The sequence below is a fragment of the Phycodurus eques genome, chromosome 15, assembly GCF_024500275.1.
Source record: "Phycodurus eques isolate BA_2022a chromosome 15, UOR_Pequ_1.1, whole genome shotgun sequence".
NCBI classification, from domain to species: domain Eukaryota; kingdom Metazoa; phylum Chordata; class Actinopteri; order Syngnathiformes; family Syngnathidae; genus Phycodurus; species Phycodurus eques.
In genome coordinates this window covers 180,784-205,443 of record NC_084539.1, presented here as the reverse complement: position 1 = coordinate 205,443, position 24,660 = coordinate 180,784, and the positions used below count along the sequence as shown (strand labels likewise).

Genomic DNA, 24,660 nt, shown 5'->3' with positions numbered 1-24,660 from the left:
CAAGAAACACAACCCCGCCATAGATTGGACCCACCCCCATATTATCCATAAAATTAAATTCCATATCATCACAGTGTGATATATAATAACACATTCACTCCTGTTTACCCAGTGTCCCTGAACGCAATGTTGGTGAACTATCAAATACAATGAATCAACTGTAATATTAAAGGTGACCAGCAGAGGGGCCTGTTTGAACATACTCAAAAGATTGGTTGTACACTGGCTGCATTTTCTCTTTCGCTCTTCAGAATAAAACAAGGCAGCTGCGTGAGTTCACGAGGTGCGTTCAGGGACACTGGGTAAATAGGAGTGAATGTGTTATTTTGTAATACAGTGTAAAACTGGATCCATCCATCCATTTTCCATACCACTTATCCTCACTAGGGTTGTGGGTGTATTATAGCCCAACACAGCTGACTCTGGTCAACATAACAAACACGTTACGGGCGAGAGGCTGGGTAAACGCTGAACTGGTCGCCAGCCAATCGCAGGGCACATATGAACAAACAACCAATCACACTCATATTCACACCTATGGGCAATTTGGAGTCTTCAATTAACCTACCATGCATCTTTTTGGGATGTGGGACGAAACCGGCGAACCCGGAGAAAACCCACGTAGGCACGGAGAGCACATGCAAATGATTATTTGCATCAGAATGCTGTAGTTAAAACACCATACGATCCCACTGTGATAATATGGAATTTATTTTGTTTTGTAATAATAATAATAGATAAATTATTTTGTTATTATAATCAGCCAGAGCTGCGAGGAATGCAAAGTTAATGTCCTTTTCACCATCTTTCCTGTCATACTGTGTTAAATTCATACTGTGTTAAATTATATTTTTGTTTTAATTCCCCATTCCCAGGCCGGGATTTGAACCCCGGTCCTCAGAACTGTGAGGCAGATGTGCTGACCAGTCTACCACCGTGCCGCCCGCATTATATGATAAAAATTGAATAATTGTGTAATGTCAATGGGTCACAGGCTTTCCAGTTATTGTAAGCAAAGTGTTTACAACAAAATATGAATTCTTGTACACTAGTATTTTAATCATAACCCGGGTATATTTTTGCTCGCCAAAAATACTTTTGGGTACAAAATTATGAGTGGTGTCAATCAAACCCATATGTTATTAGTCTGTAGCGAAAATAAATCACTGTTCCTACGCGATTGGTGGGTATTGTAGATGATAGATTAGACAGGCAGACACAGACAGACAAATTGATAGACAGACAGACTGGTGGAGAAGAAGGAGGATGTGTCTGTATACCTATCCAAGCAGAACGGAAAGCAGAACTTGGGCACAGTCTGAATAGTTTCCTGTGGAAGACATGAAAGTTATTAGCAGGGATAACACGCTTTCATCAAGTCAATGTACAAAAAGCACTGCAACACAATATACAGTGATGGTAAATAAAGAAATAAAACACCTCTCTCCAATAGCATGACCATAAGCGATATTGTTAATAGTTTGTTTGCCTTCACAAAACGAAGACAACTTCTGCATGGGATCAAAATATATATATATATTTTAACTCATTCACTGCCAGCCGTTCCCTGAGCCCCCCGATTGCCAAGCATTTTCAAAAAATGTTCAAGCCCCACACAGAATATTGTGTACGATGACTATGTAAACACCAAAATATCACACAGCCATAAATATTCAGACCATATGCTGTGACACTCATATTTAACTCAGGTGCTAACCATTTCTTCTGATCATCCTTCAGATGGTTTTACACTTTCATTGGAGTCCAGCTGTGTTTGATTATACTGATTGGACTTGATTAGGAAAGCTTGTCTAGAAAAGACCTTACAGCTCCCAGTGCATGTCAGAGCAAATGAGAATCATGAGGTCAAAGGAACAGCCTGAAGAGCTCAGAGACAGAATTGTGGCAAGGCACAGATCTGGCCAAGGTTACAAAAAAAATTCTGCTGCACTAAGAGCACAGTGGCGTCCATCATCCTTAAATGGAAGAGGTTTGGGACGACCAGAACCCTTCCAAGAGCTGGCCGTCCGGCCAAACTGAGCAATCGGGGGAGAGAAGCCTTGGTGAGAGAGGTAAGGAAGAAACCAAAGATCACTGTGGCTGAGCTCCAGAGATGCAGTCAGGAGATGGGACAAAGTTCTAGAAAGTCAACCATCACTGCAGCCCTCCACCAGCTCTGGCTTTATGGAAGAGTGGCCCGACGAAAGCTTCTCCTCAGTGCAAGACACACACATGAAAGCCCGCATGGAAATTGCTTTAAAAAAAAAAAAACACTCCAAGATGGTGAGAAATAAGATTCACTGGTCTGATGAGACCAAGATATAACTTTTTGGCCTTAATTCTAAGCAGTATGTGTGGAGAAAACCAGGCACTGCTCATCACTTGTCCAATACAGTCCCAACAGTGAAGCATGGTGGTGGCAGCATCATGCTGTGGGGGGTGTTTTTCAGCTGCAGAGACAGGACAACTGGTTGGAATCGAAGGAAAGATGAATGCGGCCAAGTACAGGGATATCATGGACGAAAACCTTCTCCAGAGTGCTCAGGACCTCAGACTGGGCCGAAGGTTCCCAGAATCAGAATCATCTTTATTTGCCAAGTATGTCCAAAACACACAAGGAATTTGTCTCCGGTAGTTGGAGCTGCTCTAGTACAACAGAGACATTGACAAAAAACAATTGTGCAAAAAGATGCAGAGTCCTCTAGCACTTAGAGCAGTTCGAATGACTAATATTGCAATAGTCCGGTGCAATGACCATTGTGCAAAGGGCGCTGAGACTTCAAGGAGTGTATGCGGTTTAAAGTGACGAGTAGTGCGATCATCTGGGACAATGTTGGTTGTGCAAATGTTACAGATACTCCTCAATCAGTGTGCAAATGGAGCAGATGCTACTCTGGCATGAGTGGCCAGTATATGCAAATAGTGCAGCATGGCGAGACAACTACAGTGAGTGCACTAGTAATACATAATTGGCCCCACAGAAATGTGACAACGAACTCAAGTCAAAAAATTGCCAGCTTATTGCAATGGAATTATAGGTTAGGTGTTTAAGAAGTTGATCGCAAGAGGGAAGAAGCTGTTGGAATGTCTACTAGTTCTAGTTTGCATTGATCGGTAGCGCCTACCTGAGGGAAGGAGCTGGAAGAGCTGGTGACCGGGGTGTGGAGGGTCCGAGAGAATTTTGCACGCCCTTGTCTTAGTTCTGGCAGCGTGCAAGTCCTCAATGGTGGGTAGGGGGGTACCGACAATCCTTTCAGCAGTTTTGATTGTCCGTTGCAGTCGGAGTTTGTCCTTTTTTGTAGCAGCACCAAACCAGACTGTGATGGAAGAACACAGGACTGATTCGATGATCGCTGTGTAGAACTGTCTCAGCAGCTCTGGTGGCAGGCCGTGCTTTCTCAGAAGCTGGGCCTTTTTGAGGACGGAGTTGATGTTGGTCGCCCACTTCAGGTCCTGAGAGATTGTAATTCCCAGGAACTTGAAGGTCTCGACAGTTGACACAAGGCAGCTGGACAACGTGAGGGGCAGCTGTGGCGAAGGATGCCTCCTGAAGTCCATGATCATCTCTACAGTCTTGAGCGTGTTCAGCTCCAGGTTGTGTCGGCCGCACCACAGCTCCAGCCGCTCCGCTTCCTGTCGATATGCAGACTCGTCACCGTCCTTGATGAGGCCGACGACAGTGGTGTCATCTGCAAACTTCAGGAGTTTGACAGTCGGGTTCGCTGAGGTGCAGTCGTTCGTGTAGAGCGAGAAGAGCAGCGGAGAGAGGACACAACCTTGGGGCGCCTCAGTGCTGATGCTGCGTGTGGATGAGGTGGCCTCCCCCAGCCTGAGCTGCTGTGTCCTGCCCGTCAAAAAGCTGTAAATCCACTGGCAGATGGCAGATGAGGCGCTGAGCTGGAGAAGGTTGGCTGAAAGGATTTCAGGGATGATGGTGTTGAACGCTGAGCTGAAGTCCACGAACAGGATCCTCGCGTAGGTCCCTGCACTGTCGAGGTGTTCTAGGATGAAGTGCAGTCCCATGTTGACTGCATCATCCGCAGACCTGTTCGCTTGGTAGGCAAACTGTAGGGGGTCCAGCAGAGGACCTGTGACACTCTTGAGGTGGTCCAGCACGAGACGTTCAAAGGACTTCATGACCACAGATGTCAAAGCGACAGGCCTTTAGTCATTCAGACCAGACATTGCAGGTTTCTTGGGGACTGGAATGATGGTGGAGCGTTTGAAACAGGATGGAACTTCAGACATTTCCAAAGATCTGTTGAAGATCTGAGTGAAGACTGGAGCAAGCTGGTCCGCGTAGACTTTGAGGCAGGATGGGGACACATGGTCCGGGCCTGCCGCTTTGTTAATCTTCTGTTGTTTGAAGATGCGTCTCACATCCTGTTCATGGATGGTTAACGCAGAAGTCAGAAGTGTGGTTGTGGTCGCGGGTGCGGCCGGATGGGTGTGTGGTGTGAAACTGTCCTTTTCAAATCTGCAGTAGAAGGAATTCAAGTCGTTGGCTGGTGTGCTATTGTTCTCAGCTTAGGGGGATCGTCGCTTGTAATTAGTCAGCGATTGGAATGCATGCCAGACTGATTTAGTCGTTTGCGCTAAACTGTTTTTCCAACTTTGCTGCATCGATCCTCTTTGCAATGTTAATTTCTTTAGTAAGATGGTTTCTAGCTCGATTATACAGGGCCTTGTCCCCGCTCTGATATGCGTCCTCCTTAGCTTGGCGAAGCTGCTTAAGTTTAGCAGTGAACCACGGCTTGTTGTTGTTGAATGTGCGAAATGATTTTGTTGGTACACTAACCTCTTCACAGAAACTGATATAGGATGTGACAGTGTCCGTATATTCATCCAGGCTGCCAGGTGAATTTTCAAAGACACTCCAGTCTGTGCAGTCTAAACAGCTTTGAAGTTCCATCTTGGCTTCATTGGTCCACTTTTGAACTGTTTGCACTGTAGGCTTCGCACATTTAAGTTCTTGCCTGTACGTCGGTATTAAGTGAATTAAGCAGTGATCAGACGAGTCCAGGGCTGCACGAGGTATAGGACGGTATGCGTTTTTTTTTTTTTTTTTTTTCACTGTAGCAGTGGTCTAAAGTATTATTTTCCCTGGTAGGACAGTCGATGTGCTGCTTGTATTTAGGGAGTTCGTGGTTGAGTTTAGCTTTGTTAAAGTCCCAGAGAATAATGAGGGGTGAGTCCAGGTGTTTTTTTTCAATTTTGTTGACTTGTTCAGCGAGCGTTAGCAATGTGGCGTTCGTGTTAGCTTGAGGCGTAATATAGACTCCAGCCAGTATGAACGATGCAAACTCACGTGGCGAGTAGAATGGTTTACAGTTTAAGAATAGCGACTCCAAATGCGGGCTGCAGTGTGTGCTGAGCACCGTGACGTCCGTACACCATTTTTCGTTGATATGGAGGCATATCCCGCCGCCCTTTGTTTTCCCCGATGATTCCATGTCGCGGTCCGCTCGATGAATGTTGAAGCCGGGAACCATGACGGCGCCTTCGGGTACAGCGTCGCAAAGCCAGGTCTCCGTGAAGCACATGGCCGCGGAACGTCCGAAGTCTTTACTGGTCTTTAACAGAAGATGAAGCTCATCCATTTTGTTGGGTAGGGAGCGTACATTCGCGAGGTGGATCGACGGGAATGCCAATCTCTGTCCTCTCTTGCGGAGTTTGACCTGAATGCCGGCTCGTTTCCCTCTGTGGCGCCGCTTCCGTCGTCATGCGCCGAAAACCGCGGACGCCGCTCCGGTGAGTAACTCGGGGAAAAAACTGAGCGGATATTCGAAAGTTGGTGTCCGGAGTAGCCTCCTTGATGGTTAGCAGGTCTCCCCTTGTGTAAGTGAGTCATGTAAGACGGACGAAAAACACAAAAACAAAGACAATACTAGAGAGCGCATTACCGAGGCGACCACACTGGTAGGCGCCATCTTGGATATCTTTCACCTTCCAACAAGACAATGACCCGAAGCACACAGGGTCAAGACGGTAACGAAGGAGTGGCTTCAGAACAACTCCATGACTGTTCTTGAATGGCCCAGCCAGAGACCTGACTTAAACCCAATTAAGCATCTCTGGAGAGACCTGAAAATGGCTGTCCACCAACATTCATCATCCAACCTGACAGAACTGGAGAGGATTGCCAAAACTGGCAGGATCTGCAAGGAGGAATGGCAGAGAATCCCCAAATCCAGGTGTGAAAAAGTTGTTGCATCATTCCCAAAAAGACTCATGGCTGTATTAGCTAAAAATGGTGCTTCTACAAAATACTGAGCAAAGGGTCTGAATACTTATGGCTGTGTGATATTTCAGTTTTTCTTTTTTAATAAATCTGCATACATTGCTACAATTTACAATTTTGTTTTTTGTCTGTCAATATGAGGTGCTGTGTGTACATTAATGAGGGCAAAAAATGAACTTAAAATATTTCAGCAAATGGCTGCAATATAACTAAGAGTGAAATATTTAAGGCCGTCTGAATACTTTCCGTACCCACTGTATCGTGGGAGAAAAAAGTATGTGAACCCTTTGGAATTTCTTAAGTTTCTGCACAATTTGCTCCTAAAATTAAATATCATCTCCTTTTAAATCCCAAGAATAAACATAGTCATCTTAAACTAATACCACACCTATTTTTACTGAAAAAGTAATTGTACACTTGGATTTAATAACTGGTTGACCCTCTGGCAGCAATAACCTCAACCAAACGTTTCCTGTAGTTGAATTTTGGACATTCCTCTTCTTTTTTACACTTCAGAAAGATTCCTGTGCTTTCTAGTGTGAATAGCTCTACTGAGGTAATTCAATCAAGTTGACATCAGGACTCTGAATGGGCCACTCTAAAATGTATTTTCTTCTTCTGAAGCCATTCTGTTGTTGATTTGCTTCTGTTTTGGATCATTCATCTATTACAACACCCATCCTCTTTTGAGCTTCTACTGTTAGAAAGATGGCCTCAAGTTCTTCTACAAAATATCTTGATAGAATTAATTTTTCCATTGATGATAGCAACCTGTAGCACACACAGCCATAATATGATGCTCCCTCCACAATGCTTCACAGTAGGGATGTTGGTGTGCTTGCCATTTTTCCTCCACACAAGGTGTTGTGTTTTTCTACAACAATTAGTTGGTTTCATCTGGCCACAGAATTTTTTGTCAGAAATGCTGTAGAACATCCAAGTGCTCCTTAGCAACCGTCGAATGTGTAGCAATGTTTTTTTTAGATGGCAACAGCTTCCTCGGTATTCTCTCATGAACCCCATTCTTGTTTAATGTTTTACGTACGGTAGATTTATCAAAGAGATGTGTCAGTGATTTTTTAAGACATCAGCTGACACTCTTTCATCACCTCACTGAGCATTCAACACCGATCTGTGCCCTGCAGTTCCTCTGTGAGGTGTGGGTAGCGCCTTGTGACTCTTTTCCTCTCTCTCTCCAGCACTAAGAGAGAGCGCCAGAGTATTCTCACTCCTACGCGGTACACCGGATGACGCATTCCTAATGATCGTAAGAATAGATTTCCTGATACCCGTGCTTGTACTTACTCCATGTTAATCCTCCTCCTCCAGTGCCCTCCTGTGTTTCCTGCCACGACGCTCGCTCCAGCCGCACTGCCAAGTTCACTCACCTGCTCACGCTCCAGTCTCCCGCACGCTGCCTGCTCCTACGGACCACCCTCACGCCTTGGAATTCTTGACCTTGCGCTTCACCCGAATAAATCCCTTCCAACTGCTTCCTCAGTCTCAGTCAGCTTTTGGGTCCAGTCCAATACCGTTTGACACAAACCGTGACAGAATACTCTGGCCACTTTGGACCCAGTAACTCCGGAAGCATTGAGAGAAGCGCTCGTCCACCAAGGCACCCACATCGGCCGACAGCATAAGATTCTTCAGTAAATCATGGACTCTATTAACACCCTCACACAGCAAGTATCCCTCACTTCCACTCAGATTTACTCCGGCAGCTCCTGCCTCACTCCGGCTGCTTTTCGAACCCCTCCATATCCCCAAGAAGATTAATGCCCTGGATGGGCACCTCATATCCTCTGTGACTCACCAGACAGCTCCTATCACCCACCTCATCTCTGGCAACCACGTGAAGCTCTCCAACTGTTCGCCATCCCCTCTCCATAAACCCCAATCATCCTTGGACTTCCCTGGCTAAAGAAACACAATCCCACTATCGACTGGACCCACCTGTCAATTACCGGTTGGAGCCATTTTTGCCACTCTCATTGTCTTCACTCAACAATCCCAACCTCCAGTGAACCTCAGCTCCTCATCACTCGATCTCTCTCTGCTTCCTGAAGAGTACCACGATGTCTCCCCAATTTTCCACAAGGATTTGGCCAGATCTTTTCGCCCCCACCGCCCTTATGACTGCGCCATTGACCTCCTTCCTGGATCCCCCCTCCCCTCTAGTCACCTCTTCAACCTTTCCTGCTCTGAAAAAAATTGCCATGGAGAACTGCATCTGTGAATCCCTATCCTCTGGACTCATCCGGCCCTCCTCTTCCCCCCTGGGGGCGGTTTCTTTTTCGTTGGGAAGATTCCACTCTGCCCTTGCATTGACTTCCGTGGACTCAACGACATCACCGTTAAAAAATAAATCCCCGCTGCCCCTCATCGACCCCTCATTTCAACCCCTCTGCGACTCTCAGATCTTCACCAAGTTGGACCTGCGCAACGCCTATCGCCTCATCCACATCAAGGAGGGGGATGAGTGGAAAACTGCCTTTAATACCCCCCTAGGACATATCGAATATCTGGTCAAGCCTTTTGGATTAACCAACGCCCCTGCAGTTTTTTAAACATTCATCAGCGACGTCCTCTGTGATATGCTTAACTGCTTCGTCTTCGTCTACTTAGACGACATTCTCATTTTCTCCCGCTCTCTGGAGACACATCGACAACATGTCAGCCAAGTGCTTCAGCGCCTCCTGGAAAACCGCCTCTATGTCAAACCCGAAAAGTGTGAATTCCATCTCAGCTTGGTACCCTTTTTGGGATATATCATTGCTAAGGGACAACTACAACCAGACCAAAGTTGAGGCAGTTGTCAACTTATATGGGCCTTGGAGGAATGGAGGCACTGGTTGGAGGGTTCCGGAATTTCTTTCATTAGTTGGACAGAACCTTGCCTACCTCCGCACTGCAAAGCGGCTAAACCCCCGTCAAGCACGCTGGGCACTATTCCTCAGCCGCTTTAATTTCATCCTCTCCTTTTGCCCAGGATCTCGCAACATCAAGCCAGATGCCCTCTCTCGCCTCCATTAACCTCCCTCCAGCTCTGTGGAGCCTGAACCCATCCTTTCTGCCTCCTGTTTTGTCTGATCTGTTACCTGGGAGATCGAACAAGGGGTTAAGGCGGCACAGAGAGTCCAACAAGACCCCAAGACGGAACCTCCAGACTGACTCTTCGTGCCGAGTCTGTCCGCTCTCAGGTGCTCCAGTGGGGTCAAAGCTCTAAACTCACTTGTCACCCAGGAATTACCCGAACCTTCCAATTCCTACAACACCACTTCTGGTGGCCCAGCCTGGCGAAAGATACCCAGGAGTTCGTCCTTACTGTCATAGATCGTTCCTCCAAGTGTGTCCACTACTAGTGTGTCCAAGTGCTTTCAAGCCTGCTAACCTTCTTGTCCTTCACGTATTCAAAATCCACAGAATTCCCATACACATCGTCTCGGACCAAGGTCCTCAGTTCTCCTCTCTGGTCAGGAGGGAGTTCTGTAAGACGGTGGGCGCAGCAGCCATCCAGTGGTAGGGGAAGAGTGAGGCCACATATATTCATGCACATATATTCTGTCTTACTTTGGCTAATCTTCATTCCTCTGCTTTCCAATGCATGCCTCCATCTTTCTAACTGTTCCACCACCTGCTCCCTGCTTTCACTGCAGATCACAATGTCATCTGCAAACATCATGGTCCACGGGGATTCCAGTCTAACCTCAACTGTCAGCATATCCATCACCACTGCAAACAGGAAGGTGCTCAGGGCTGATCCCTAATGCAGTCCCACCTCCACCTTAAATTCGTCTGTCACACCTACAGCACACCTCACCGCTGTCCTGCTGCCCTCGTACATGTCTTGTATTATTCTAACATACTTCTCTGCCACTCCAGACTTAGGCATGCAGTACCACAGTTCCTCTTTGGGTACTCTGTCATAGGCTTTCTCTAGATCTACAAAGACACAATGTAGCTCCTTCTGACCTTCTCTATACTTTCCCATCAACATCCTCAAGGCAAATAATGCATCTGCGGTACTCTTTCTAGGCATGAAACCATACTGTTGCTCGCAAATACTCACTTCTGTCCTGAGTCTAGCCTCCACAACTCTTTGCCACAACTTCATTGTGTGGCTCATCAACTTTATTCCTCTATAGTTCCCACAGCTCTGCACATCCCCCTTGTTCTTAAAAATGGGCACCAGCACACTTTTCCTCCATTCCTCAGGCATCTTCTCACGCGCTAGAATTCTTTTGAACAAGCTGGAAAAACTCAACAGCCACCTCTCCTAGATGCTTCCATACCTCCACAGGAATGTCATCAGGACCAACTGCCTTTCCATTTTTCATCCTCTTTAATGCCTTTCTAACTTCCCCCTTACTAATCATTGCCACTTCCTGGTCCACCACATGTCATCATATGCCTCTTGTTTGGCCTTTGCCACCTCTACCTTTGCCCTGTGTTGCATCTCAATGTATTCCTTTCGCCTCTCCTCGGTCCTCTCAGTGTCCCACTTCTTCTTAGCTAACCTTTTTCCTTGTATGATTTCCTGTACTGTATGGTTCCACCACCAAGTCTCCTCCTCTCCTTTTCTGCCAGAAGATACACCAAGTACTCTCCTGCCTGCCTCTCTGATCACCTTTGCTGCAGTGGTCCAGTCTTCTGGAAGCTCTTCATGACCACCGAGAGCCTGTCTCACCTCTTCCCGAAAAGCTGCACAACACTCGTCCTGTCTCAGCTTCCACCACATGGTTCTCGGCTCTGCCTTTGTCTTCCTAATCTTCCTCCCCACCACCAGAGTAATCTTACACATCACCATCCTATGCTGTCGTCATGAGTGTTGAAAACAACACTCAAGACCACTGCTGTACCATGCTAGATGACGCATACAGTGCTATCCCCCGTGCAGCTCTGGGCTCCGATCACTGTTTAATTCACTTAATACCAACATACAGGGAAAAACGTAAATGTGCAAAGCCTGTGGTGAAAACAGTGAAGAAGTGGACCAATGAAGCCAAGTTTGCGCTTCAAGACTGTTTAGACTGCACAGATTGGAATCTTTGAACGTTCAACTGGCAGCCTAGATGAATATATGGACTGTGTCACATCCTATATAAATTTCTGTGAAGATCTGTACCAACAAAGAAATGTTGCAAGTTCAACAAGAAGCCGTAGCTCACTGCCAAACTTCGCCAGGCTAAAGAGGAAGCCTATCTTATCTATAGAGCCCTGTATAATTGCACTAGAAACCAGCTGACTAAAGAAATATACATCGCAAAGAGAAACTATGCATAAAAACTGGAAAAACAGTTTACCGCTAACGACTAAATCAATCTGGCATGGATTACAATCGCGAAGCAACTACAGCCGACCATCTCCCCAAGTAGATCAATAAAGGACAAGCTGACGACCGGAACACCTTCTACTGCAGATTTTAAAAGGGCACTTTCATCAAAGACAGTGACTTCAGGAGGCATCCTTTACCACACCTGCTCCTCACGCTGTCCAACTGACCTGTGTGAATTCCAGTCTGTCAAGCCCTGAAGTGGGAGACCAACATGAACTCCATCTTCAAAAAGGCCCAGCAGAGGATGTACTTCCTGCAGCTTCTGAGGAAGCACGGCCTGCCACAGGAGCTGTTGAGGAAGTTCTTCACAGCAGTCATTGCATCAGACCTGTGTTCATCCATCACAGTCTGGTTTGGTGCTGCCACAAAAAAGGACAAACTCCGACTGCAACAGACAATCAAGACTGCTGGAAAAATTGTCGGCACCCCCCTACCCACCCTTGAGGACTTGCACGCTGCCAGAAGTAAAACATGAGCATGCAACATCCTCTTGGACCCTCCACATACTGGTTACTACCTCTTCCAGCTCCTTCCCTCCGGTAGGCGCTATCGGACAATGCAAACAGAGACGCAGCCAGACAGAGAAGCAGACATGCCAACAGCTTCTTTCCTCTTTCCATTAACTACTTAAACAATTTACAATTCCACTGTAAGATGCAATCTTGTGTTGAGATTGTTGTCTCATCTCTGTTGGGCCACTTATACATAATACGTGCTCTCACTGTGGCAGTCCCGTCACTCTGCACTATTTGCATATCTGTTGTTGACCAATACTGGCCACTCGTGCTTGAGCAGCATCTGCACCATTTGCACAATTGACATTTTCAGATTATTGCACTACTAGTCACTTTAAACTGCTTAAACTTCTTGAAGTCTCTTATCATTTTCACGTTTTATGTCTCAAAAGTATTTTCTGTCAAATGACTGTCTGTTGTCAGACTAGAGCAGCTCCAACTACCGCAGACAAATTCCCACACCTGCTCGTTTTCAATGTGCGCATACTTATTTGAATGTCATAATTAGTCCTGAGCATATATATCCAATATCACCTCATATGTATGTGTAATGGGAGCAAGCTAGGCTGTGCGGCTGTAGGTTAAGAAACCCTACTGCCCAGTCCTTAAAAGTTGAGATAGCGGCCCGGGCACTAAAGTTCGACGGTGCAGGAAGTGTCGTTATGTGTTGTTATGTAACCCGTAACACAACACAACAGCACAAAACTAGACAGGTTATATACTGTCCCCTCCAAAAGTATTGGAAAGGCAAAGTAAATTAGTTTGTTTTTGTTGTATACTGAAGACATTTGGGTTTCAGATCAGAAGATGAATATGAGACAAATGTTCATAATTCCAGCTTTTATTTCATGGTATTTACATCTAGACATGTGAAACAACTCAGGACAGAGCACCTTTTGTTTGAAACCACCAACTTTTAAAGTGAGCAAAAGTATTGGAACATGTGACTGATAGGTGTTTCTAGTTGCTCAGGTGTTGTCTTTTAGATTGATTACCTAAACATTAGATAGCGCTTGTTTTTGGCTTCTGGTTTCACCTGAGAAAACTGCATTTGCTGTTAAGCAAACGTGACGACCAGAGAGCTGTCTATGGAAGAAAGGCAAACCATTTTGAAGCTGAAAGAAGAGGGAAAATCAGCGCTATTGCACAAAGTTTTTTCATAGCCAATACAACAATTTGGAATGACCTGAAAAAGAAAGAAACTACTGGTGTACTGAGAAACAGACATTGAACAGGTCGGCTAAGGGTATCAACTGCAGTTGATGGTAGAAACATTGTGAGAGCTGTGAAGAAACACCCAAAGACAACAGTCAGTGACATCACTACCAACCTCCACAGGCCAGGGGTGAAGGTATCACAATCCACTGTTCAAAGAAGACTGAGAGAATAAATATTCAGGCCATACCGCAAGATCCAAACCACTCATCAACAAAAAGAATCGGAAGGCCAGATTGGATTTTGTAAAGAGATGAGTGGAAAAAAGTGGAAGGTTTTAGACTGGCCAAGTCAATTAACTTACCTTAAACTTAACTTACTAACCTTAACCCAACAGAGCATGCATGTTACCTTCTGAAGAGGAGACTGAACAGAGAAACCCCCAGAAAGAAACAAGAACTGAAAGAGGCTGCAGTGAAGGCCTGGAAAAGCATTTCAAACGAAGAATGCAACAGTCTGGTCAAGTCAATGGGTCACAGGCCTGATGCAGTTATTGCAAGTAAGGGTTATGCCACCAAATATTAAATGTTATTCACTTTAATTAAGTTAATTTAATAATGTATGTTCCAATACTTTTGCTCACTTGAAAAGTGGGTGGCTTCAAATAAAAGGTGGAACCCTTTGCCCGACAACGCATATACAAACGTGACGATGGCGCACATATGCTCACATTATATACAATATAGCATTACTATTGTAAGAGAGTAGCCATTGAACATGGTGACAAAGAAGTGTTCAAAGAAAGGCGTCAGACTTTTAAAAAGTAGGACAAATCTTGAATCAAAACAAGTTGTTTTGCCTGTTAAGGCATGAAAGACTTTATACATCTGCCAAATTTTAATAATTGTTTAAGTACAATTGTTGTGAACAGAGTCTGAGTCTGTTTTATTTAGATTTTTCTATCTAAGGTATTTATTGTTCAACATTACAATGTCAATGTCCATTATTCTTAGAATTAGAATTGAAAGTGAATTGTTCTTAAAAAGGATGTACTTCAATTATTATGCTCTACTATCACGATATCAGTGGCATAAAATCATCGATACTATCGTTTGGCAGGTTTTTGGTCAAATCTATTTGCTACCATAATAAGGCCTAAACAATATATTGAGAGAGAGCAAGAACAAAAAAATATTTTACTACTGCTTTTCCTTTCGGCTTGTCCATTTAGGGGTCGCTACGTAATTTCCATTTCCACGTAAGGCTATCTCCTGCATCCTCCTCTCCAACACCAACTGCCCTCGTGTCTTCCCTCACGACATCCATCAACCTTCTCTTTGGTCTTCCTCAAGCTCTCTTGCCTGGCAGCTCCATCCTCATCATCCTTCTACCAATATACTCACTATTTCTCCTCTGGATGTGGCCAAACCATCGAAGTCTGCTCTCTCTAATTTTGTCTCCAAAACATTGAACCTTGGCTGTCCGTCTCATGACCTCATTACTAATTTTATCCAACCTGGTCACTCCGGAGCGAACATCAACATCTTCATTTCCGCCACCTCCAGCTCTGCTTCCTGTTGTCTCTTCAGTGCCACTGTCTCTAATCCGTACATCATGGCTGGAATCACCACTGTTTTATAAACTTTACCCTTCATCCTAGCAGAGACTCTGCAAGTTGACGGCGCCGGTGGCGGACGTTGTTAACCCGGGCCACGACCGATCCGGTATAGAATTCTTTGGATGAACGCTCATATTTGTTTGGCAAAGTTTTAAGGTGGATGCCCTTCCTGACGCAACCCTCTGCATTTATCCGGGCTTGGGACCGGCCTATAGTTTGCACTGGGTTGTGACCCCCATAGTGCTGCATTTCACAAAAATATTGTACAAACAGCATAAAAACATAGAGTAACAACTGTAAAAAAATTTTTAAAAAATAAATAAATCTGCAATAGAGCAGGACCGCGAAGCAAGAACAGTGATATAGCAGAGGATTCTGTTTTCCGTGATGATAAGTTGCAGGGACTAATTGTTTCCACTTTGTGTCGCTGTGTTCGTCGCCGCCATTCTGTGGTCCTGTTGCCGGCGTTAGCTTCGTGAGCTTTGGTTATCGACTTGAGGCCAACACCTGATTCCTGTCAACGGCGTGTCGCAGTTTTTCCTTTCGTCCTAATAACATCCTGTCTCGGCCGGGGATAGTTCAGTGATAAAAGTATTTCGGTCTGAAAATGTTGCTTTGGGCCATTTTCAGCAGGTGAAATTCTTCGGTGACCTAGAAATTTGTACTGCTGGCCCGCTAATAGGTATGCGACGGCTGAAATCGTGCGAAGTGACATTTTGCTGGGAAATGAAAGCATCATGAAGTAGAACCGGCAGAGGTGTACAATTCCAATGGAATCAGTCAATTCTACCCGGTTCTAAGTCCGAACCGGTTTTCGATTCCCACCCCTCGTCAGTACTTATAATACAGACACAATATTAGGAAATGCAAAATGAAAATTTTAGAAAAAACTAAACAAAAAAACAGACCTCATCTTTGAAGTCTTCTGGGAATTTCCTTTGGATTGCAGGCTCTGTTAAAAAAAAAGAAATAAGCTATCAGAAAACACAATACAGAAAAATAGTTTACATTAACTCCAATGTTATACTGCTGAAGAGAATGATTATTTACCTTTTAATTTATGTCCCATTTGTAAGGAACATGGGATGTATGTTATGTGCACTCCAAAATGTTATTCTGCTGTTGCAACTGTTGTTTTAAGTTACTGTGGTGCCTTGAGATCCGAGTGAGACGATTTACAAATTTTTCGAGATACAAGCAATAATTTGTCGGAATTTGTGCTTTGACGTGCGAGTGCAAACTTGAGATTCGACAGCTGTATAGTGGCAGGAAACTCAATTCAGCTCACTTCACAATAAGTGTCAGTTTAAGTTTACTAGTTCAAACTATGGCACGGTGGACGACTGGTTAGAGCGTCTGCCTCACAGTTCTGAGGACCTGGGTTCAATCCAGGAGCTTGCATGTTCTCCCCGTGCCTGCGTGGGTTTCCTCCGGACACTCCGGATTCTTCCCACATCCTAAAAACATGCATGATAGGTTCATTGAAGACCCTAAATTGCTCGTAGGTGTGAATGTGTGTGTGAATGGTTGTTTGTTTGTATGTGCCCTGCGATTGGCTGGCAACCAGTTCAGGGTGTACCCCGCCTGCTGCCCAAAGATAGCTGGGGTAGGCTCCAGCACTCCTGTGACCCTTGTGAGAATAAGCAGCTCAGAAAATAGATGGATGGATGGATAGTTCAAACTAATCCTAAAACAAACAATCACAGCTTTTGTATGGAAAACAACCACACAGCTTTGATTTAAATAATTCTGTTAACATGAAAAGGAAAATGGTATTGACATGCTAACACTAGCAACGATAGTCGCTATTTTCTAACCCTTTAAGCAACCAATATTTGAACTCATATGAAACAACACAATATAACAATACTCACAGCCATATATTCTTCATCCTTGACGATAAATGACTAATATTACAGCAATTTACTGAGTAATAGCACATTAGAAGAAGTCTATGAAATCGGAAAACATGGCATCTATGTATAAATGACGAGTGAATGGTATAAATGATGATCTGAACTGTTGTTTAAACCACCAGCTAAGCTGAATAAGTCTGTTTAAGAAAGAGCTCCTCTGCTGCTGCCAAGTGTCACGGACAGGATGTGAAGGTTGTTAATGATGGAGAGACGTTTGCTCAGTGATCTCGTCTGTAATTGACTCAAATATTTCCATCTTCAGTGTCAATTGATTTATTGTTTCTTTTTGTGTCCCTGCCAATGATGCTGCTCACCCAGCAGAACACAGAAAAGTAGATGCCACTTGCAATCACCGACTGGGAGACTGGTATATCCCCAACATCTTACTGCACAATTGAAGGAACTGACCTTCCACAGGAAATACAGTCTACTCATTCCCTTCTTGTACATAGCATCCATGTTAGTATTCCATTACAGTCTGTTGTTCAAGTATACTCCCAAACACTTTTACTGTTGCGCCATCTAAAATGTCTTCCCCCATGATATTAATAGGCTGAGTGGTGGTCCGAGTACTCACTATAGACCATAACAAGCGCCTTAGTTTTGTTAGTGTTGAGGACTCAATGATTTCTGCTGCATCATTCAGCAATGATGTCTACAAGGTCTCTGTTCTCTTTGGGGTCATGTGTCACTCAGGGGTGGTGTGAAGGGTGGGGGTGGCTGTGAATGCTGGGGGGCTTGATGTGGGGTAGCCGGGGGAACAGAATTTAATCTGTTGAAAAAGCATTTCCGGTTAGACCACATCGGTCAGTGTGCAGCAGGCATTAGACAGAATCTGGACTAATTACTGAACATAACGCTCCTCCACAAGTTAAAGTTCTGGTACACGTGTTGGCGACACCAGCACAAATGGGCTTGACGTGAAAGGGCAGTCATGGCAGGCCTCCTGACAGCCCAATAAGAGTTGGCTGTGTGCAGTCTGTTCCGGATTGTCTGGACCAAGAGCGATGACTGCAAATTTGAAGAAGGCAGCTGAAGGTATTGCTGACAGGGGGAGGAAACGGTCTTCTTGGGGTGTCGTCATCTTAGGATGCACACTTCGTAGGCAGACATCAGCTGTTATGTCTTCAGTTTGAAGAAGTTACTTGGGCTCACTCCAAACAATGCCGGCCTATCGCATGGTCCCTATCTTGATCAGTGAAATGTGATATGTTGATTCTAGGAGCAGATTCCGACTATACGACATCCTGACCACTGTAGGAGGACCTATGCTCAAAGGTGCTGCTAATCAGATACCTGTCAAGCACCTGATTGGCAGCACCTGCGGATAGCAGACGTTTAAATAAAGAATGTCAGTAAATACACTGTTTGGCACAAGCAAAGAAGAAAAAAAAATTTTGGAAAACCGTTCTTTTTTTCGGCATGTCCCGTTAGTGGTCCTCCCACATCCCAAAAACATGCATTAATTGGAGACTAAATGGCCCGTAGGCATGACTTTGAGTGCGAATGGTTGTTTGTTTGTGCCCTGCGATTGGCTGGCAACCAGTTCAAGGTGTACCCCGCCTCCTGCCCGATGACAGCTGGGATAGGCTCCAGCACGCCCACGACCCTAGTGAGGAGAAGCGGCTCAGAAAATGGATGGATGGATGGATGCTTTGCTCTCGAGCTATTACATTGTCGATTGGACAATCGTTTGCAGGAAAGAGATCGAGAGACGGGGTAGAACGCGCAACGTGGCACCTTCCGCGAGCACAACACCTCCGACCATTCCGCTGCACACCGAAACCCCTGCCGCCTCCTCTTCAACCCCCACGAGACTGGAGGAGCCCTTGCAACTTGGCAATACTCGATTAGACCCTCTGGAACGACAGCGCTGCATCAACCAATGATTATGTATCTATTGTGGACAGCCAGGCAACTCGATTGCCACTTGCTCAATAAAACCAAAAGACAGGGCCCACCATGAACCGAAAGTGAGCCAAACCAACACCTCTCCCCGCTCTCCCTCCCGTATGACTGTTCCCTCGTGTATCCTTGGTCCAGATTGCAATAGCACGGTCACAGCCCTCATCAACTCCGGCGCGGAAGACAACTTTATTCATGAGGGCTTGGCGTGTCAACTCCAGCTTTCCCTTGAACCCCTCCCGTTCCCTTAAAAGGTTACGGCCCTGGACGGGCGGCTCATCTCCCGTCTAGCCACCAAACTGCACCGTTCACCCTGATTATCTCAGGAAATCACAGTGAAACCCTCCAGCTGTTTGTCATTCCCTTCCCCGAGACACCACCAGTCCTTGGTATCCCCTGGCTCAAGAAACACAACCCAATCATCGATTGGACCCACGTGTTGGAGTCACTTCTGCCACTTCCAATGTCTTTTCTCGGCCGCCCCGACCTCCAGCAAACCTCAGCCACCAGTAACTCCAATCGATATCTCCCGGGTCCCAGAAGAATATCTCGACCTCTCTCCCTGTTCAGTAAGGATCTTGCCATCTTGTCCGCCAAGTCCTTCAGCACCTAGCTGAGAACCGCCTCTCTGTGAAACCTGGAAAATGTGAATTCCACCTCTCCTCTGTACACTTCATGTGATACATTATTGCCAAAGGACAACTACAACCGGACCCAGCTAAAATCCAAGCAGTAGTCAACTGGCCCGTTCCCTCCACCAGCAAAGAACTGCAATGTTTCTTGGGCTTTGCTAACTTCTACCATAGATTCATCCGGGATTACAGTAAAGTGGCCATTCACCTCACCAGTCTCACCTCCACCAGCTCTCCATTTCAGTGGACCCCGGCAGCATCTCAAGCCTTCGAACGCCTGAAGGAGCTTTTCACCGGGGCCCCCCATACATGAGACACCCCGACCCCTCCCTCCAGTTCATTGTGGAGGTTGACGCCTCGGACACTGCATTTTTCCATAGTGAACAATATTCTTGTCGGTGTCAATTATTTGATTCAGTCATCCACGAAAATCTATTTCAATTCAATGATATTGCTTTTTAGGGCAATAAGTATTGTTGTACCATTAAAATACAGGGTGGCAGGGTGGCCTCAGTTCTGAGGACCCAGGTTCAAATCCGGCCTCGCCGAGGTGGAGTTTTTATGGTTTGCAGTGCTTGCGTGGGTTTTCTCATTTGCATTTGGAAAACTGTCATGGGGTGTGAAATTTGTGAAATTCACTCAATCAACACACCATCCTCTCCTGCTTCATTGGATGCTCCACATCCATCAGGTGTCATCAAAGGCTGAGTGGTTCGATTTCACAATACTTCTTTTGCCACTTGTTTGTTGGCTAAGAATGCTACAATTTTACTTAAAAACACTCCTTCGACAGTTAATAAAGTGTATAAAGAAACTTACCTGTGCTTTGTATCCCTGGATGGACAACTTCCATATATACCTCAAAAGCAGATTGTGGGCTTTCCCTACAGAATAGAATAGAATAGAACAGAACAGAATAGAACATTATTGCCACTGTCACTGGAACAATGAAAACAGTTAGGCATTTCCCAATTTGCAGCACTGAGGTAAACATAGAAGAAGACATACTGTATGACATCCTATGAAAATGCTTTCGGCTCTGGATTGAGATGCCCTCACAAGACAATGACACCTGACCAAAACAAGGCGGCAACACATAATCACATCATTAGCCCCTTTTCCACCAACTAGTCCAGGAACTAGTTACTGGTACCGAAAGGTTCTGTGGCCCATGTGGTTTGTGTTTCCATTGCACCTATTAATTCAGGTTAGCTTATCCAAATTAGAGATGGATCTAAAAAAAAAAAAAATCCTTGCAGGCAATTCAAGCTTTCAAGTTAATGTCTTATTTTACATCTAAATTTAAAATATATTTGATACCTTTAAAACCTAACCCAAAGTTTGAGTCTCCCTTTTTTTGTTTGGCATCTTGACACAACAGTGAGGTCTCAAATAATTTTACGTTTTTATGTTTTACGCTGAGTCTCTTTCTCTTCCCCCTACAACGTTTCTCCTCGTCTGTCTGGTCTGGTCTGTTCGCAGTCAGTGACTTCAGTGATTACCAGATACAATGAAGATTTTATTGGCTGATGGGGTGGCTGAACTCATGTGATTGGTTGGTACGGTTTATCATTACCTTACGTAAATCAGATTCAGAGTCCACTTTATTTTCCAAGTATGTCAAAAACACACAAGGAATTTGTCTCCGGTAGTTGGAGCCGCTCTAGTTCGACAACAGACAGTCAATTGACAGAGAATACGCTTGAGACATAAATACTTCAAAAAACACAGTCACTGAGCAATACAAGGTTACCAGTAATGTGGTTATGCCGGTACAATTTTTTTTTACATTGTTTTTTTTTCCCCTTGACAATTGTGCAAAAAGATGCTGAGTCCTGCAATTAAAGCAGTTTGAAATGACTAATAGAACAATTGTCCAGTGCAATGACCATTGTGGAAAGGGTGCAGAGAAATTTATGCAGTTAAAAGTAAGTAGTAGTGAGATAATCTGGAACAATGTGATGGTGCAAATGTTGCAGATGCTACTCAGGCACATGAGTGGGCAGTATTGCTCAACAACACATATGCAAATAGTGCAGCGTGGCGAGACTACGACTCTCAAGACAAAATTGGCAGCATGTTGCAGTGGGGTTGTAAATTAACTGTTTAAGAAGTTAATGGCAAGAGGGTTGAAGCTGTTGGAATGTCTACTTGTTTTAGTTTGCATTGTTCGGTGGCGTCTACCTGAGGGAAGGAGCTGGAAGAGGTGGTGTCCAGGATGTGGTGGGTCCAAGAGGATTTTGCATGTTCTTGTCTTAGTTCTGGCAGTGTGCAAGTCCTCAAGGATGGGTAGGGGGGTACCGACAATCCTTTCAGCAGTTTTGATTGTCCGTTGCAGTCGGAGTTTGTCCTTTTTTGTCGCAGCACCAAACCAGACTGTGATGGAAGAACACAGGACTGGTTCGACGACTGCTGTGTAGAACTGCTTCAACAACTGCTTCCTGTGGCAGGACATGCTTCCTCAGAAGCCGCAGGAAGTAAATCCTCTGCTGGGCCTTTTTGAGGATGGAGTTGATGTTGATCTCCCACTTCAGGTCCTGAGAGACTAATTCTCAGGAACTTGAAGGTCTCAATGGTTGACACAGAGAAGTTGGACAGCGTGAGCGGCAGATGTGGCGAAGGATGCCTCCTGAAGTATAAAATCATCTCTACAGTCTTGAGCGTGTTCAGCTCCAGGTTGTGTCAGCCGCACCACAGCTCCAGTCGCTCCACTTCCTGTTGATACACTGACTCGTCACCGTCTTTGATGAGGCCGATGACTGTGGTGTCGTCTGCAAACTTCAGGAGTTTGACAGCTGGTTGCGTTCAGGTGCAGTCGTTTGTGTAGAGAGAAGAGCGGCGGAGAGAGGACACAACCTTGGGGCGCCCCAGTGCTGGTGGTGCATGTAGTTGAGGTGGTGTCCGCCAGCCTAACCTGCTGTGTAATGCCCGTCAGGAAACTGTAAATCCACTGGCAGATGGCAGGCGAGATGCTGAGCTGGAGAAGCTTGGAGGAGAGGAGTTTGGGGATGATGTTGTTGAACGCAGAGCTGAAGTCAACAAAGAGGATCCTCGTGTAGGTCCCCGCCCCATCAAGGTGTTCTAGGATGAAGTGCAGTCCCATGTTGACTGAATCATCCGCAGACCTGTTTGCTCGGTAGGCAAACTGCTGGGGGTCCAGCAGGGGAACTCTGATGCCTCTTGAGGTGGTCCAGCACGAGGCGTTCAAAGGACTTCATGACCACAAAAGTCCGGGCGACATGCCTGTAGTCGTTCAGAACCGAGATTGCAGGTTGGGGACTGGGATGATGGTGGAGCGTTTGAAACAGGATGGTACCTCGCACAGTTCCAGGGATCTATTGAAGATCTGTGTGAAGACTGGAGCGAGCTGGTCCGCGCAGACTTTGAGGCAGGATGGGGACACAAAATCGAGGCCTGCCGCTTTGTTTGTTTGCCACTCTTTTGTTCTTTGAAGGTGCGTCTCATATCCTGTTCATGGATGGTCAACGCAGAAGTCAGAGGTGTAATGGTGGTCGGTGGTGCGGCTGGTTGGATGTGGGGTGTGAAAGTGTCCTTTTCAAATCTGCAGTAGAAGGTGTTCAAGTCGTCGGCTAGTCTTTTATTGTTCTCAGTTTGGGGAATTGGTCGCTTGTAATTGGTTCGCGATTGTAATGCATGCCAGACTGATTAAGAGTCGTTCGCGGTAAACTGTTTTTTTTTTTTAACTTTACTGCATAATTCCTCTTTGCAATTTTTATTTCTTTAGTCAGCTGGTTTCTAGCAGGGCCTTATCCACACTTCGATATGCCTGGCGAAGTTGCTTTAGTTTGGCAGTGAACCACAGCTTATTGTTATTGAACATGCGAAATGACTTTGTTGATACACACACCTCTTCACAGAAACTGATATAGGATGTAACAGTGTCCGTATATTCATCCAGGCTACCAGCTGAATTTTCAAAGACGCTCCAGTCTGTGCAGTCTAAGCAGCTTTGAAGTTCTATCTTTGCTTCGTTGGTCCATTTTCACGCATTTAAGTTCTTGCCTGTATGTTGGGATTAAGTGAATTAAGCAGAAAAATAAATAAATAAATAAACAAATAGAAGCACCGGCTACAGTGTGGGTCTGTATGGCACTGCTTCTTTGTCCGGACACTGCGGTCCGCCGGTTAGTGACCTCTGTTTAAAACGATGTTGCCACGATCGAGCTAGCCATAGCAAGCTGTTGAGCTCCTTACCTCGCTAGCTAGTTAGCCCACAGGCAAGAGGAAGTAGTAAACCGCTAACTTTCCCAAAAGGGTCCCGATGTGTGTACATTTACGGAGCCAACGCTATCCGCCAGCGGCTCACTGCGGCATGAGCGGCGCGCAGGGTGTTTCCACAAGAATGAAAATGTATCCATCCATCCATTTTCCATCCTGCTTATCCTCACTAAGGTCGTTGGCGTGCTGGCGCCTATCTCTTATTATATCCTAATGCTGACTCTGTACGGAAAAAAAAGTCTTGTGTCCATTGCTTTTGTCGAACAACAACCCGCACTCCTCTGCCTCAGTTGGCTAGTACCAAGACAGAACACACGTATGTAGGTGAGCAATACTGTTCATTTGTGGACATAGATTGAACATGCTTTATGTTTCCCTGCTAATTTTTGTGCGTCTCAGACACATGATGCACAGCAAACGAGATCCCTGAATTTTATTGACCATACAAATTCTGGGAAAAAAAGTTCAACGAAGATGCCACTGTGTCTCATGGAACTTTTGCTAACATTCCCTTTCTGAGAGAATCTTCTTCAAAAGGGCAGATCATTTCCAGATAGACAGAAAAAAACAAATCAGTGAGTCTGTTTTTTTCACTTAAAATTTTTTTTGTAGAAAAAAAGCTAAAAAGGCCTAAAATAGCTGTTTAATTGTAAATACATAGGTTTGTTTTTGCATTTTATATATTTTTTGTAGCACTATATAAGAGGAGGGATCACCAACATGCTGCCCGCAGACACCAGGTAGCCTCCAGGGTACACATGAATACCCAATGGAACATTGTGATTAAAGGTCAGATGACAAATATGTTACGGGGTCAGTTAAAACATATATTTGCATTATTTAGCTAAAAATTTGTTTTTTATGACGCATATCGAGTCCTCCCCGAACATACCCGAAGCTCAAGACACCGGGGTGTTGTTACTCTATCCACTGCAAGGGCTACCAGAAGTGGTGTTGCAATTGCCAAACAAAGCGCGCGACACACTACATGCAATGGCGAGCAACGTGTGTAATATGTGGAGGAGGAGGATTTCGACGTACAAGAGCACCCAACTGAACCTGGCATCAAAGTGTACATGTTTGAGCCGATCGGGAGGTCAG

The 24,660-nt window shown here is 45.3% G+C and overlaps 1 protein-coding gene across 9 annotated transcripts in view; it reads right to left on the bottom strand.

The window, feature by feature from the left end:
* The window catches only part of dennd1a (DENN/MADD domain containing 1A), a 185,733-nt gene that overhangs the window by 143,233 nt on the left and 17,840 nt on the right, over positions 1-24,660 (bottom strand). For all 9 annotated transcript variants that reach the window (XR_009769862.1, XM_061697489.1, XM_061697487.1 and 6 more), the window contains exons 2-4: positions 20,140-20,204; positions 15,776-15,819; positions 1,281-1,330 (exon numbers count right to left, since the gene is read on the bottom strand). Coding sequence is in view for 8 of the 9 variants with exons in the window: in XM_061697489.1 (XP_061553473.1) it covers positions 1,281-1,330; positions 15,776-15,819; positions 20,140-20,204 (159 nt within the window). In the remaining variant the exon portion in view is untranslated. The remainder of the gene's footprint in view (positions 1-1,280; positions 1,331-15,775; positions 15,820-20,139; positions 20,205-24,660) is intronic.